The sequence below is a fragment of the Solea senegalensis genome, linkage group LG21, assembly GCF_019176455.1.
Source record: "Solea senegalensis isolate Sse05_10M linkage group LG21, IFAPA_SoseM_1, whole genome shotgun sequence".
NCBI lineage: Eukaryota > Metazoa > Chordata > Actinopteri > Pleuronectiformes > Soleidae > Solea > Solea senegalensis.
In genome coordinates this window covers 6356013-6371065 of record NC_058040.1, presented here as the reverse complement: position 1 = coordinate 6371065, position 15053 = coordinate 6356013, and the positions used below count along the sequence as shown (strand labels likewise).

General features: G+C 37.8%; 1 protein-coding gene across 1 annotated transcript; it reads left to right on the top strand.

Moving 5' to 3' along the window:
* The first annotated feature begins 1462 nt into the window (after nucleotides 1-1462).
* Nucleotides 1463-10592, top strand: dolpp1 (dolichyldiphosphatase 1). Its single transcript, XM_044012994.1, has 8 exons — nucleotides 1463-1581; nucleotides 2249-2349; nucleotides 2475-2559; nucleotides 4166-4265; nucleotides 4598-4696; nucleotides 7098-7226; nucleotides 7346-7435; nucleotides 9188-10592. The coding sequence occupies exons 1-8, from the start codon at nucleotides 1506-1508 to the stop codon at nucleotides 9222-9224; spliced, it is 717 nt and encodes a 238-aa protein (XP_043868929.1). The 5' UTR covers nucleotides 1463-1505; the 3' UTR covers nucleotides 9225-10592.
* Nucleotides 10593-15053: the final 4461 nt, after the last annotated feature.

The window sequence follows — 15053 nt, the reverse complement described above, 5'->3', positions numbered from 1 at the left end:
ATTTGAAACTTTTCTATTGCTATGTTGTTATTCTTGTTGTTTGTAACTCAACCATTTATTGCAATTGTTACATGTCACAGTCACGAAAGCACAGGTAATGGACTTCTTATGTCGTTAGAGGAACAGCTGTGCTTTGATAAGGTGGCTGATATTAGTGTTTGGGTAAATATTATGCGTCTATTATAGAGCCACATATGGTTTCTGTCATGATGTTTTATTTTCTCATTTTCTCCCGTTTTAGTTTTCTCTATACTGGTCCCAAAACCTAGACACATTTGTGTTGCCAGGGTTACACTGATACATGAGTTGACTGGACTTTTTACATATGCTTTGATCATAAAACTGCATAGGAAACTAAGGAGTGATTCAGTATTAAGATATTGAAGTTAAGCAAGTTAAGATTAAAGCTTTTCTCCCTTGGAAACAGGGATCCATTTGATTTCAAAGAGTTTATAGACTTGGAGGTATTAACATTCTGGTTTGTGGTGTTGCTGAGACGTTTTATCCTTCTTACACTACATTATTCTCACTTTTTCTGTCCTGTTTTGCCCCTTCACTTGCATGTCGTGTCCTTTGTAGTTAGAGGGTCTCATTCTGTCATATAAGAAATGGTAAAAAGGTCAATTTTGGGGAAATAAACTCAGGTTTTTCCTGTTTACTGTGTCCTGTTTTAGCCAGTCATTTGCACACTATTTGAGTTTGAGCAAGAAGTGTGTGCATTTGTCTTCTGGGTGTAGTGGTGAGTACGGCTCTTCTGCTCTTCAGTCCAAGTGGAGTTGCACTTTTTTCATCCTTAAAGCAGCCTTCAGGATTTTTGTTTTTTAGGCTCATCTTTCTTCCACGGACAAGAAGAATATGTATATACATCTTAGATGAAGTCATATTTAATAGGCATTTCCCTCAGCAATCTCCCTTTATTTGGTTTATAACTGTAAGCTTTCATTCCTCCCTATTTATGCACATAATCTTCCAAATGTATTCTGTTTTGTGGCTCTTTGATATCTTCTCTCCTGCTTTTCATTTTCTCCTACATGATGGAAGTCATTAGTTGCAGTCATACTCTTTGGAATGGCTTATAACCTGTGATTTGAGTGTTAGAAATGATTAAATAGGGGCATATTTTATCTACACCCTTTAAACTCTTTAAAGTGCAGTTTATATGAAGCATTTTGGTTATTATTTAGGTTTTCATACACAGATCTGGGCAAATACCTAATCAGGCTAATGCTGCAGGTTGTGAGTGTAAAATCTCGATTTTTTTTTTTATTTATAAATTGTATGAGAGCAGCTTGCTGGGGAACACTATACATACGATGACTTTGTCTTTTTGTTCATTCAATAATTCTCTTGTATGTTTGTGCAGGATAGCTCCTCTCCGGTGTGCGGCCGGGATTGGACGACTGCTCCACTGCCGGGGTTCGTTTGAAATCGGAGCTCGGCTCGTCATTGGTCAGGGAGGGTGTGTGGGGCGTTTCACTCGGACTGCCCGGCTGTGTCCGGGTAAGATGGCGTTGGAAGAGCAGTGCTCGGCACTACCTCGATGGCGGTCTATATCTCTGACACGCGTAGAATTCCCCGAGGGTACGTAAACTTAACATCTTCCTCTTACTGGTGAAGCTCCGCTACCACCGACCGCTTTGTCTTTTTAGAGCGGTGCGTGTGTTTTCTTGCTCCTGAATGGACGCGGCCGTCGGTGACGCTGCCAAATTGTGAGATTCTGTAAAGACTGAGCGTAGTGGGGGAACTCTGGCCGGACTGCTAAATTGTGAGGCATTGGCGCATGCGTAGTTGGCGACAATGTCCACAATGAAGGCTAGCTTGCCTGCTAGCTTCATTAATATCGACTTTTTGACAATTTCCATTGAATGTACATATACGTCGTGTTCTGTGAGAATTACCCGACAAAATAAAGGCGTTTAAAGCAGTTAAACTATGATTTGCGACTGTGGTGTAATTTCCTAACTATTCACATTTAAAGCCAGGACTAGTGTAAACGCAGCAGCTAGCTCAATGGCCTCATAGTGGTTAGTAAAAAAATCATAACCCTCTTTTTTAACAAATGAGCCACATGTGTGTTGTGTTTGGTTTTATGACGGTTAGCGTCTCCACCACAGCAGTTTCCTGACTGTGCTCACGGTTAGACATTTTAACCATCCGGGTTTACTGAGTGTCTCAGTGTCATTTCCATCAGGTGACAATCCAGTGGGGGTTTTAAAATTAACATCACTACTTTGTGACTGAATTTCAGATGATCTTACGGGACAAGTGCTGGCCTACATCAGTCTCTTGCCTATAGCAATCCTTGTGGGTTTTGTTACACTCATAGTGTTTAAACGGGAGCTGCACACGGTAAGACTTGCACAAGAAGAGCATCATTGTCTGTGAGGCTGCCTCAGCTGTCAGCCTGAAAGTTTTTAGTCAGTGCTAATGTGTTGTCTGTTGTGTTCTTGGTTTGTTTTTCTTTAAAAATTCAGATTTCCTTCTTTGGTGGGCTCATCCTGAATGAAGGTGTGAACTGGCTGCTGAAGCACATTCTCAAAGAGCCACGCCCATGTGCAGGTGAGGTGGTAACTGTGTTGTTGGCCTTACGACCCATGTCTGGTATTAACATCTGTCCTGGGTAGTGTGATCCCATGTGGACAGAACTAAGTAAGTACAGGCCTGATTGCAGCCACAGATCCACATTTGGATATGGTTTGAGGAGACACGTGGCCACATTCCTGAGCATGCATGAACTCAATCCATCCTCAGGATGCATCAAGCCGTGTTTCCACTGAGTGGAACGGTTTGGTTTGGTACGATATATGTTGTTTTTTTTTTGCATCAGTAATACCAAAATAACCATCCCACCCAACTGTTCCATATCCCCTTTCCTTAGGGTTGCAGAGTACCGGTAATATGGTACGGTACGGTACGGTCTGGGTGGAGTTAGACCGACAGTTGTTTCTTTTTGGGGGTTTTTACACACTAAACATCTCTTATACATTAAATGATACATCACACTGATCAGTGATAACCAAGTAATTATTATTATTTTTTTAAATACGCGTTTATTTTTATGTGACAGCAGCGTGAGTATAGATTTGACTTGCTCTGCTCCTTCCATCCGTTTCCTGTCTTCTTGTTACTCATGCTGACGCACAAACACACGCTATGTACACTCGCACATACGTTTGTGCTCTCGATCAGACACGAAGTCGGTGTGTATTTTGAATACAGTGCTGGTGAAAGGAAATCTGTTAAGTGGCCACAGGAAGCATTTTAAATGATCAAATTTCAATAGATGATTTTAGCAGTATTCCCATGTGAGCAGTTTTCTCAGGACGGGTGTTAATAGCAGGTGTGAAGAGGGACTATTTGTTTTTTTTTGGGGTATATTACAAAAGCACCACAACAGCCAGAACATAATCTGCTGATACTTCTGATTAACCAGATATACGGTATTGTGGGTCACCACAGAACAATGATGAAATAACACAGCTTAGATGACTTAAAGGACACCAAGTAAGATCAAAACATCACAATTGACATAGCCCTTTTACTCCAGTTTGTGTGCTTGAAATACTAACCCTAAGAGCTCTGTGTGCATAACTGGGTTGAAAGCCAGCTGCAAAATAAACAGCATTTCTATCATTTTTCAGTGCAGTGAAATGCAGAAGCTGGAGTCATGTTTTAGTCACATGATTTCTTATCGTAATCCGTCACTGGCTGAATACATTTTCATTGCACTGATTTGTATTTAACTCTATTGATATGTCAACTGTCCCACGTCTTAGGAGTGTTAAAACCTAAATCTGATTTTTCATTTCCCCTTCAAAATTATATATAAATTGTAACTATGACATTAATAGGGGTGGAGTGGCTCAGTGGTTAAGACCGGTACCCTGTGTGCGAAAGACATCATGTTCGCAATGGTCACAAGTTCGGCTCCACCCCTGGCTGATTGTACTCAATTCCGTTGTAAGTCGCTTTGAATAAAAGCGTCTGCTAAATGACATGTAATAATAATTAATACAATGTATGTAAATAAATATAAGCAATTTCATTTGAATTAGATATTTACTGTATATGTGCTTCCGACAGACTTCAATCATGTATTTGGTTTGGAAACAAATTCTATAATGTAAAAATATATTTAAATGAGTGTTTGTTTGTTTTTCTGCAGGGGCTCACAGAACCCTGCCCTCAGATTATGGGATGCCCTCCAGTCATTCCCAGCTAATCTGGTTTTTTGTTGTTTACTTCTTTCTTTTCCTTTATTTAAGGTGAGCTTGTTTCTTCTTACTGTTGAGATTTTTATGGGTGGGGAAATGCAGCAATTAGTTTTCTGTTCTATTGGAGGTTTTAGGCAACTATTATGACATATTTCCATGTAGATCGTAAAAACTTGAGGAGCCCTCTTGTGTTAGCACTGACTTCATTATGTATGAGTTAAACATTTATATTATTTATTTTTTATGGTATTGTTTATTCTACAATATCTTACATTACTATCTGAATTAAATTCATGTTTTTCATAAGCTTTTATTGGATGTTCTCGTTTCCATCTTTACATGAAGTGGATGCCATGTGAGCTCAAGCTCGTCTCCTTTTTCAGAATGCATCAAACGAACAACGCTCGATGTGTGGACTTGCTGTGGAGACACATACTGTCCATCATCCTGTTGGGCATGGCCTTATCAGTCTCATACAGCAGGTAAGAGGCTCCTCTCCACATGACTCCAAATGAGCAGTATGTTACAAGGTGTTTTAAGTTGTTAAAATATGATGATGATGATAAAAGATTGGAAAATGTGATGCACATGTTTTTATGAGGTATCTAATTCATGGAAATGTAAGAACCTGGGTACAGTGTGATCTACATTAGAATATTTAATGTCTGGCTCGCATCGTAAATTTTGTCCATGACACATGGCCTTGGAATTGCTTTTCACCATCACTTAATGTGTGTTAAACTGTGTTGTATTTACATCGTCTTATGTGATTTGCGTATTCCGACTCAAAACCACATGAAGCTCAGCTTCAACTGTTCTCTATGGGACGGCACAGAATAGGATTTTTCACTGCGGTGATCTCGATGGTGATTGGAGGAACTGTCTGAAAAGTGGAACCAGTTTTTGATTGACAACATTGCAGAAACATGCACAGCGGAGCATTTTCTGCCTCAGTCCTGTGTTGGTTTTGTGAGGGAAGTCTGTAGACAAATAGCTGGTCGTTGTGTTATTTGCTCAGCTTAACGTAATTATCACGTTTCCTTGTTTTAGTTGTTTTTTGCAGAATTTAAATAACTAAATAACTGGGACTGAAATGAGCTTCCCCCATTTCAAAGACTAACAACTACCACTGCTTAAATAAAACTTTTACTGCAGATTCTTAGGCTGATCCAATACCTGTATCAACCTAAATGCTTATTTAATATGTACCATAAGTAAGAGATGTAGCCTTCTATATGGGGCACATTTTATTTCTCACAAGCTATTGAAGGGCCTCGTTAGAAACGATTAAGTTGATCGACATAAATTATTGATAAGAAGCTTTATATGATATACGAATGAGTGTGTGAGGATGCCACTCTTATCCTATTACTGCAGTAATAGGATCTGAAATTACCCACAGACATAAATTAGCACCGGCTGATATGTACAATCTTCCATCAGGTACGTTCCTTATCTGGCAAAAGCAATTGTCTGAAAATGAGCAGCTGCTGCATAAATGTTCTGTACATTTTTGTTCTTAATTCTACTCGTGAAAATACTGGGGGAGAGAAGGGATGTATCTAGAACTTAACCTTCATGGCTTGGTAACTTTTGCACATGTATCTTGAGAATGTTAATTATGTTGTCCCCTGCCAGTCTTTTTGTATATCACAGTTCACTCGCACTCTCGAGCCCAGCTTGCTGCAAATGAAAAGCTGAGGTGGACAAAACACTAATGAATACATTTCCATAAAAGGAGAGATCAGCATTTAACTGCTTTTATTTTGGCCAATATGGGTATTTAAAAATATATACGCAGCAGGGCTGCAATGATTAATCGAGTGGGTTTGTTTTTCAATAATAAAAAAAAAAACACTGATTTTCATGGCATAGTTCTATGTTATATGTGAGATATGGAGGTGTACTTACAAACACAAAGTCATTTTTATGGTCAAAAACCTCCTACTCGCTGCAAACGAGCCGATGTAAATGTCTCATCACTGACGCTCTCGTCAGCCACGCTGTTTCAGACCAAAACCACACCCGCAGAACAAACTGTCTTGTGATTGGCCGGTTACCTGGAAGTGACGTAATTGGCACATCAGCTCTCGGACCCACAGCTCCCCCTCTGGAAAGGCGGATACACCGTTAGCAATTATCAAAACATTGAGTAATGCCGTTGCCGTAATCCATTACGCATTTGATCTGGAGTCTTTTAGGGCTTCATAAACGAGGTAATGACGCAGATACACACCCACACGCAGCGTTAATTGGCACTTCCGGGCTATGGCCTCTTTAAATATGAATATTTTCCGTTTTCTTTGAAAACAACAAAATCTGTAAAATTTAATAAATTTAGTTTGTGGACAGAACAAGACATTTGAAAACATCATTTCAAGTTTTAGGACAGATTAATCAATATTTTGTGGTGCAAAAAACAGACTGATAAATTTAAAAAATAAGTTGACCGATTAAATGTAGTAATGTGTGTAAGATAGGATTAAGATGTGTGTATATATACTGTGTGTATACATATATATGTGTGTGTGTATGTGTATGTGTGTGTATATATATGTGTATATATATATACATATATCTTAATGTCTGTAAAAAGTTTTATCATGTGAATGAACTGCTTTACATAACTAGTGTGTGCATCAGACCATTTTAATGCTGTCAAGTGTGTTTTTAATCTGCTAATTAACACCACATGAAGCTCATTATCATGCTGCTTGCTTACCTTTTCTGTTGTACTTGAGGCATGTGTACAAAACAAAGATGTTGTTGTGCAAATATCTGTATACAAACAATAAACAATACTTTTTTTTAGGTCTGATACTCTGAGAACGACATGTTGCTTGATTGTTGTCTGATTGTGTTTCTCTCTGCTTTGGCTTTCAGAGTCTACCTTTTGTATCACACCTGGGGCCAGGTTTTCTATGGTGCAGTGGCTGGGTGTACGATTGGGATAATCTGGTTCTTGTTCACACAAGAGGTTCTGACACCATTATTCCCCAAAATAGCTGCGTGGTAAGTAGTACTCTAATTTCTCTGCTTCCCTCATGTGTCACTGGAACAAAAATTCATCTTCGGCTTATACAAGTGGCCTGGACTGGTTCATTGTGGTTTCTCTTCTTATTCTGTGCTAGGCCAATATCAGAGTACTTCCTGGTGCGAGACACAAGCCTGATTCCTAACATCCTATGGTTTGAGTATACAGTGACAAGATCAGAGGCAAGGTAAGGAACTATTCTGGAGATGTAATCACCAACTACATCATTACGGCACAGTTTCATAAAGAAATGTTGATGATGTGTACAGTTTGGTTTGGTACAGTAGTGGTAAAGCCCTCGGTCAGGCTTGTGTTTTATCTAGCAGCTCGTTATTTTCTGCTTGGTTTGTGACTGTTTGTAGAAGACATCAAGCTTTGTATTAGAATAGACTGAAGAAACACCGGTCACAGGGGAGAGACGCTTTTCTGTCACCCAATCAACTGACTGTTGTGGGTCTAGTTCCACCTGGTACCCCAAGGGAAGGGTACTGGAAAAAAGAAATGGTTGGGGTGGTTATTTTGGTGCTATTCCTAATGGAAACGCAAAAATATATTTAACGTACCAAACAGCTCCACGTAGAAACATGTCCTAAGGCTACATGATTGGTATTGTCATAGCAACTCGGGTTAGGGTTATGGTTAACACTAGGCCTGTCACTTTTTACAAAATCTTAAATGTTAACGAAATATTAAAAGTTACACACAACACACCTTCTGGTAGCATCTGTTTGTGTCCAGTGTGAATTCAGTGGACTTTTTCTGCTTTATTTTTTATTTTTTTGTCTGTTGCCTCACTTGAGTGTCACATTGAGAAGTGCATCTGCGTATTTGTTGCAGAGACATGTGGAGACACAAAATGTCTCCACATGCTGCTTCTCAGATGTGTTGTTGTTGTGACTGTCTGCTCAAAGTGGCTTTCTGCAGGCAAATATTATTTTTATACTGTTCAACTGTAAAAATGTGTTGGTCTAAAGGACCTTCCATTGGTCGGGTTCTAGAGTGCCCTCTGCTGGATCTTATGTCAAACTACATCTAACGGTGTTGGACATTAGATTGTGCATTTCTAAATTGTCTGTCACATTTGAAATTAGTTTTTTGTCTTTTAATGTGTTGATATTTAAAGTTGTTCCTTGTAACTTTTAAATATTAATGTCTATTACATTCAAACCACTGTGAAATTAGTTTATACAATACTGATTAAGACACTCAGCTCCACATGAGTCTGTAATTTTCACTATAGGTCCCGTGTCACTCTGCAACATTCCCAGGCTGCACACAGGAAGTGATTTGTTTATGAAGGACACAGCGGACAAATAATTTTACATCGTTTCTGTTCATAAAGAGGCAGAATATTTATGGAATGAAATTTTCTCGAAGCAAGCAACACATTTTAATTAGCAAACAACACTTTATGAATTGAGCAAACAAAAATCCACAAACTGCATATAAACCATGGGCGGGCTTTAGGAAGATTGGCTCTTCCTAAAGCGACACCTCAATGGACCGGAAGTAATCACAGGCTTTGAGTCGCTGTCCGTCTGGATCTCCGACTCGGATGTTGATGGGGAAAACTTGGGGCGCTTGTGGAGTTCCAGACGGACAGCGACTTTAACGATGACTACCGCCAGCCACAGTGTTTTCATCCAAATAAAATACAATATTTTTGAATGATTAAATTGATATTTTATTTGCAATTGTGTTGTTTGCCTCTTAAAAGGTGTTGCTTGATTTGTGAAAGGTGTTGTTTGAAAATATTGACACAAATCCAATTCCATAAATAATAACATCAACAACAAAAATCACCAACGGTTACACACAGCCACTTAAAGACAATTGTAAAACAAAGTTTTGTTGATGCAAGTAGAGTGAAATAATTGTGTTTTTAATGCTTGTGTGGATTTGTTGCCTCATTTTCTAACTTGCTTTTTCTTTCTTTCAGGAACAGACAGCGAAAGCTTGGAACAAAACTTCAGTGATCGGCAGATCTTTTTGTGAGACTGAGTTTAGGACCATGCACACACATAAGCATACATGCATACATACATGCTCAAACACAACGCTTACTCGACAAAAACACACTGGAGTACCATCTTTTGGACTGACACGGTTACAAGAAATAAAAGGCAAAAAAAACAAAAACGTTTACAGGTGGCGAAAGAGTGCCTGGACCTGGACCAGGACCAGAGTCTTCAGCCTGACCCAGTCCGTCCACACGCCTCTCCTCCTTGTACAGCTTGCTCTAAATGCTCTTCAGTGCATGCAAGACTGTGCAAGAGGCATAATATTTAACGATAGATTAATATATAGATTTTAAATATAAACGCACGCTGACAGTAACAGTGTACTTTAAGAGATTCAGTGAGCCAAAAAAAAAGGAGGCTTTGGTCAAATTTCAAGCAAAATTGGTGGGCGTCATTGCAGCATGTATTTAGTGATTCATTTTTTTTATTTTTTAAATATTCTGAATAGCTGGTGGGGGGTCTGGTTATGGTTAGGTTGGGTATATGTGGGGGGTTTAGCTATTTAACATTGTTATATAATAGAAAAAGAACAATTTCTAAAATTGGTTATGATGTAATATAAATGAAAATTTGCACTTTGTGAAATTTACAAGTAAAGGAAAAAAAAAACACTAGTTAAATGTTAAGATCCTCTCCCTGTCTTCCCCTCCTCTGTCTTTGCTTTGTATCTTTGACTGTCATTCCTAATATATTAGACTTCAAAGCTGATCTGCGAGCAGTGTCAATTTAATGTACTTCTTCTGTACTGTCGAGCGCCGAGGTGGTTTCCGCTCAAGTCCACGTTGGAGGACGACAAGACTGAATCACTGCAGCAGGTTTCAGTTTTTTGTTCTTGAACACATGTTGGATCGAGGTGGTGTTTTCTTAAAGCCTCACACACAGTAGCAGCCTGGGAACAGACTTCTGGGAATCCTTTTTTTTGTTTTTGTATCATTGTTTTAATTCTGTTTCTTATCATGTTTTCTGATGTTACCGACAACAGTTTTCTTTATACCTGCATTTCCAAAATAACATTCCATATCATTTAGTGAGAAAACGTACATATTGACTGCTGAGGAGAAGAATATTTTTTTTGTTTTTTTTTTGTATGGTTTTTTTCAAAGAAAGGAAAAAAAAATGCCTCAGGTCAGTCGTAGCATGCGATTATGCTTAATTCCTCACAGTTTACGGCAGCTGATGGTGGAAGCTGTTCAGTGAGGATCTGAAGCTGATTTAAAAACTGTCATATCATTAGTTCAACAAAGGGAAGTAGTTCTCTTAGAATTTCCCCCATCCATTGTGTAACCTATATCAGGCTGAATAAAATTGTGTTTATGTACAATACATGGTTCAAGTCTTTGTCCACTCACTGCGTCGTCCACGAGTGTGCATCAGTGTGACATGGTGCACAGGACTGGTAACCCTAACTTGTGACATGTTCACACATTAAACCATAACTTAAGCTTGGATGGCAGCCATAATCAGGATGAGTAATACCTTTTTTTTTTGTTTTGAAACAAATTGGCATAATAGGAGGTTATTGAATAGGTTTGCACACAAAACAGTAACCAGTGTGACACCTTTTGCTTTGGTTTACCAAAACGGTAACGTGTAAATGCTAAGCTGCATTTAATTTTTATCATATGTAGTGACTAAGTCCTGTGGCACTGCTGATTGTTTGTTGCACTCGGGTATAAATCTCAACCAGATTTTTCCTTAGTGTCTGAAATCATATTAGCCATTTATTTTCTTCCACTGTCCGTTTATCTTTCCATTCTTAACTGAAACCTCTGCACAATAGAAAAATGTTTGCCCCTAGCAGTCAGCACACCTGAGTAAAATGACAGTTTATGACAATTTACTCAGTAATGGATATGATTTTAAACGTACTACAGTACTACGTACAAAAAAAAATACTTAAGTAAAAGTAAAATAATTCCTTAGTTTCCCCTTCTGGAAGCTACACGACATGTGAGACATGTACAGACAAATGTAACTGTTTCAATAATGATCAAGTTCCATGTTTTGTGAATGAAGCGCTGTGTATTTCTCTCTGTTCTCCTTAAGTTTTTTTTTCTTTTCTTTTTTTAAACTCTGCTTAAAGAACAACTCTCCTTCTGACAACCAGGATGTCAAAGAAACATCTGACCTATTTTTAATAACCCATACCATTTTTGATTCTCTCTTCAGGTCTAACCTCAGGCTATCCCCAAACATCTGCAGGGAGCAGGCATAGCCTAGATAGAAAAGGTCTATTTTTTTAATTTCTTGAAGCCATTTTCTCTCTTTCTTCTCTTGTTTGGACGAGCCGTGAGCACTAGAGCAGGACGTGGATGTGAAGCTGGTGGTCACTCCACAGATGTCTTTCTTTAGTGAAGTGACTCTTTACTCTGTTCTGTCTTTGTTATAAAAAGTTACAGTTAGTGTGGCCATGATGTATATACATTTATTACACACTCACTGAGTTCTTCCATCCTCTGGATGAAACTCTTTATAACCACACTGTAATCGTGTGTAAAAACAGAAACCTCAGTTCCTCAGTTCACATCCTTGCTCCGTTATTTTTCTACTGCAGTGAAATATATTTCATTTAAAAGGTAATAAATATGTAACTAGTGATAAATATTGCAAGTAGCAATGTCTGTATAATGTGGTGCAGTATTTAAACATATGGTTTTGGGGAGTCGGCTGAATGAACAGTGAAGAAATACCTTCAGATATGAAATGTCTCAATTATTTTAAGTAAAATATGATATCAAGTGGAATAAATAAGATTCCTAGGCACAGATTGACATGGCTGTATTACATATGTGAAGATTCATATTCATCCTGGAATTACATTTAACAACTGCACTTGATTCCAATCCAAATTTGTTTTTAAAGCACTTTAAAAAGCCAAAGAGAAAAAATATGTCTTTTAGTGAGTCGGCCTGTCTGATGTGCAAGGGCAACTCATTCCACAGATTCAGAGCGACTGAAAATGCACAGTCAGACATTTGACTGTCATCAGTGTAAAAATGTGAATGCGATACCGTGTCTTTGAAAAATGTATCCAAGAGGAAGTGAGTACAGGTAGAAGAGAAGAGGCACAAGAATAGACCCCTGAGGGATCTGTTGCTTGTTCTAACTCAACATATTTACAGTTTATGACTTTTAAATCAAAGGGGCTTTAACTGGCATTTTGGATGATACATATTCACAAGCAGATTGACTGAGAGATTTGAGGGAATTTCTTTAATGATGTAAACAAGTTGTTATTTGCACTTGTTTAGTCCCCTGGTTGAATTCTGCTCACTTATCAGGCTCGGACAAACACACTCACTTGAAATTCAAATCCCTGAAATGTTGTTTTTGAAGAGAACTACCTCAAAACCACTTATTACTACAGTTTTCTCATGTAATGTGAAGGAAAATTTTTGGCCGTAGACTAGCAAATTTGATTAGACCCATGGTTCTCAAACTGTGGCATGTGTACCACCAGTGGTACGCGAGCCTCTTCCGGTGAAAGTCAGAAACGAGGGATTTTAAACAGGGTGAGTAGAAAATGAAATTACTAACAAAAAAATAAATATAATAAATTAAATAATCTTAATCTAATTTCTCTATAGCAGTGTATGAAGTATATGTGAGGAAGAGGAGGACAATGAGAGACCAAATTATCTTATTGGCAATAAGATAATATTCAATGTTCAATATTTTCTCAGGTGGTTCTTGGTGTAAAACATTTGAGAAAAACAAGGTTAGAAGACCAGAGGCAATTTGGTTTGCAATTTAAGGTCACAATAGATACAATAAATAAGAGCATAAATGCATATAGAAAAGATAAAGTTGGTAAAAATAATACATGAACTACCACAAGGATTTCATGGATATAAAGTGCCATATTTATTTGAAACATATACTATTTTCACATTTTAGAAGTTAATTTTCCTATTGACATTTTTTGAACCTTTTTATGAAAGTATCTTCTTTATCTGCAAATACATTTATATGTGATCATTTATGTGACGTTGATCTAATATCTGTTGAAGGTAAAAAAAAACCAAAAAAAACCCCGGATTCTCTCCAGTAAACTACAGAGGGACTTTGCTGTGTGCGCGCTGACCCTCTGCATCCAATCCACCATCGTGAGTGTCTGTGATAAAAACAGAGGCAACTTTATTTGAAGGTCAGTGCTTTCACTTTCACAGTTTCCAAGCATGGCCACTAGATGGCGTCCAGTTTACATCTGCAGTAGGTAACTGTAATGAGATCAGGAGCAGCACAGACTTCCTGTAACTCACACACCATCAACAAACACTATAACAGATTAGCTGTGCTTAACTTAGCCTGGACCTTCTAAAGAAATCAATCTTTAAAATCAAAAGTGTGTGATAACATTGCCTATTACTGAAATAATGACGTAATGTCATGTTATTTTCAGAACATTCTCTGTGCCTCCAGAATAAATGTTGCTTACCTAGATGCATTTTCAGTACAACTAATCTGCATACTTCCTCTTGTTTAACTTTCCGTAAAGAAAACAAAATATTGAGGAAAAATATTAATATGTATGAGAAGTGAAGCATCTTCAGACGTAGAAGGTTATGCATATTTTTGGTGATGCCAAAGAAAAACACTGCATATCTCACACATCGACTCAGCAAACAACTTCCCACAATATTAGAGTATTGATTAACACAAGTGAGAGCTTCTTCAACCAGCTGTCAAGTTGATTGAGTCACTGGACACAAGTAAATTATTGTTTAATTCCTGCATGTCTACACTGGCGGCTTCAGTGTTGTTGTTTTTTTACATTACATATTTTGTGTAAGTTCTAACATGGACATGGATTTACCATAACAACCTGTCACAGTTGGATTTAAGGTTAGCAGAGACACATTTTTTATCCTCGGGGAGATTTAATGTGAAAACAACCTTCTAAAAATAAAGGTCATTATTTCAACAGAAGATTATATTAATCAGCAAAACACGTTTTTTCCACTGAAGGCAGACTGAAATAATCAGAAAGTTAACAATAAAGACATTCAATTAACCTGAATGACAACACTAATTAATTTAAATGATGAAAATTTAGATCTCCTCTGCTGAAACATCTAAACTGTATGTTTCCAACAACATTATCTATTTTGTTTAAATAAATATATGAGCAGTAACATAAGGATCTGCTTTTTTCCCCCTTTTTCCTTGCACATAAAAATACCACAAACAAGCTTGATCTTCCACTCAGCTGTCAATCTAAAATCACTGAGCCTGAGCCACAGCAGACGTAATATCGACACGTTGAATCAATCCATGAAAGCGCAGGTGTTTCTGATCACATTCACGACGGCTGTGTTCAGCTCATGCGAGTCACAACAGCGTGACACTGAGGCAGCTAAGTGGAACTGAGCCGCCATTCGTTTGATTATTTACACTTGTGCGTTTTCTACAGGCACCTGACGAAATGTCTGCTGTAAAAAAAAGGAACTATCGAAATAAAAAAATCAATGAGGAAATGTTCAAATGTGTCCTTTATGTTCCAGCTCTTTTTTATCGTACAAAAACTCTGTTGGGCTAAACAAGTACAATTATAAATGAGGTGTTCTGGCAGCAGATGGATTGATTCATCAATCGATTTTAAACTATTGTGGTTGGTTTTTAAATGACAAAAAGCTTCTTTTTAAACAAAACAAAAAACACAGACACCTATAAAAGTACAAATAATTTGTTACTGTACTTAAATACAACATTCACAGATCTGTACATTACTTTATTTATATTTCTAGCAACTTTTACTTTTACTCCACTACATTTGCTCTAACT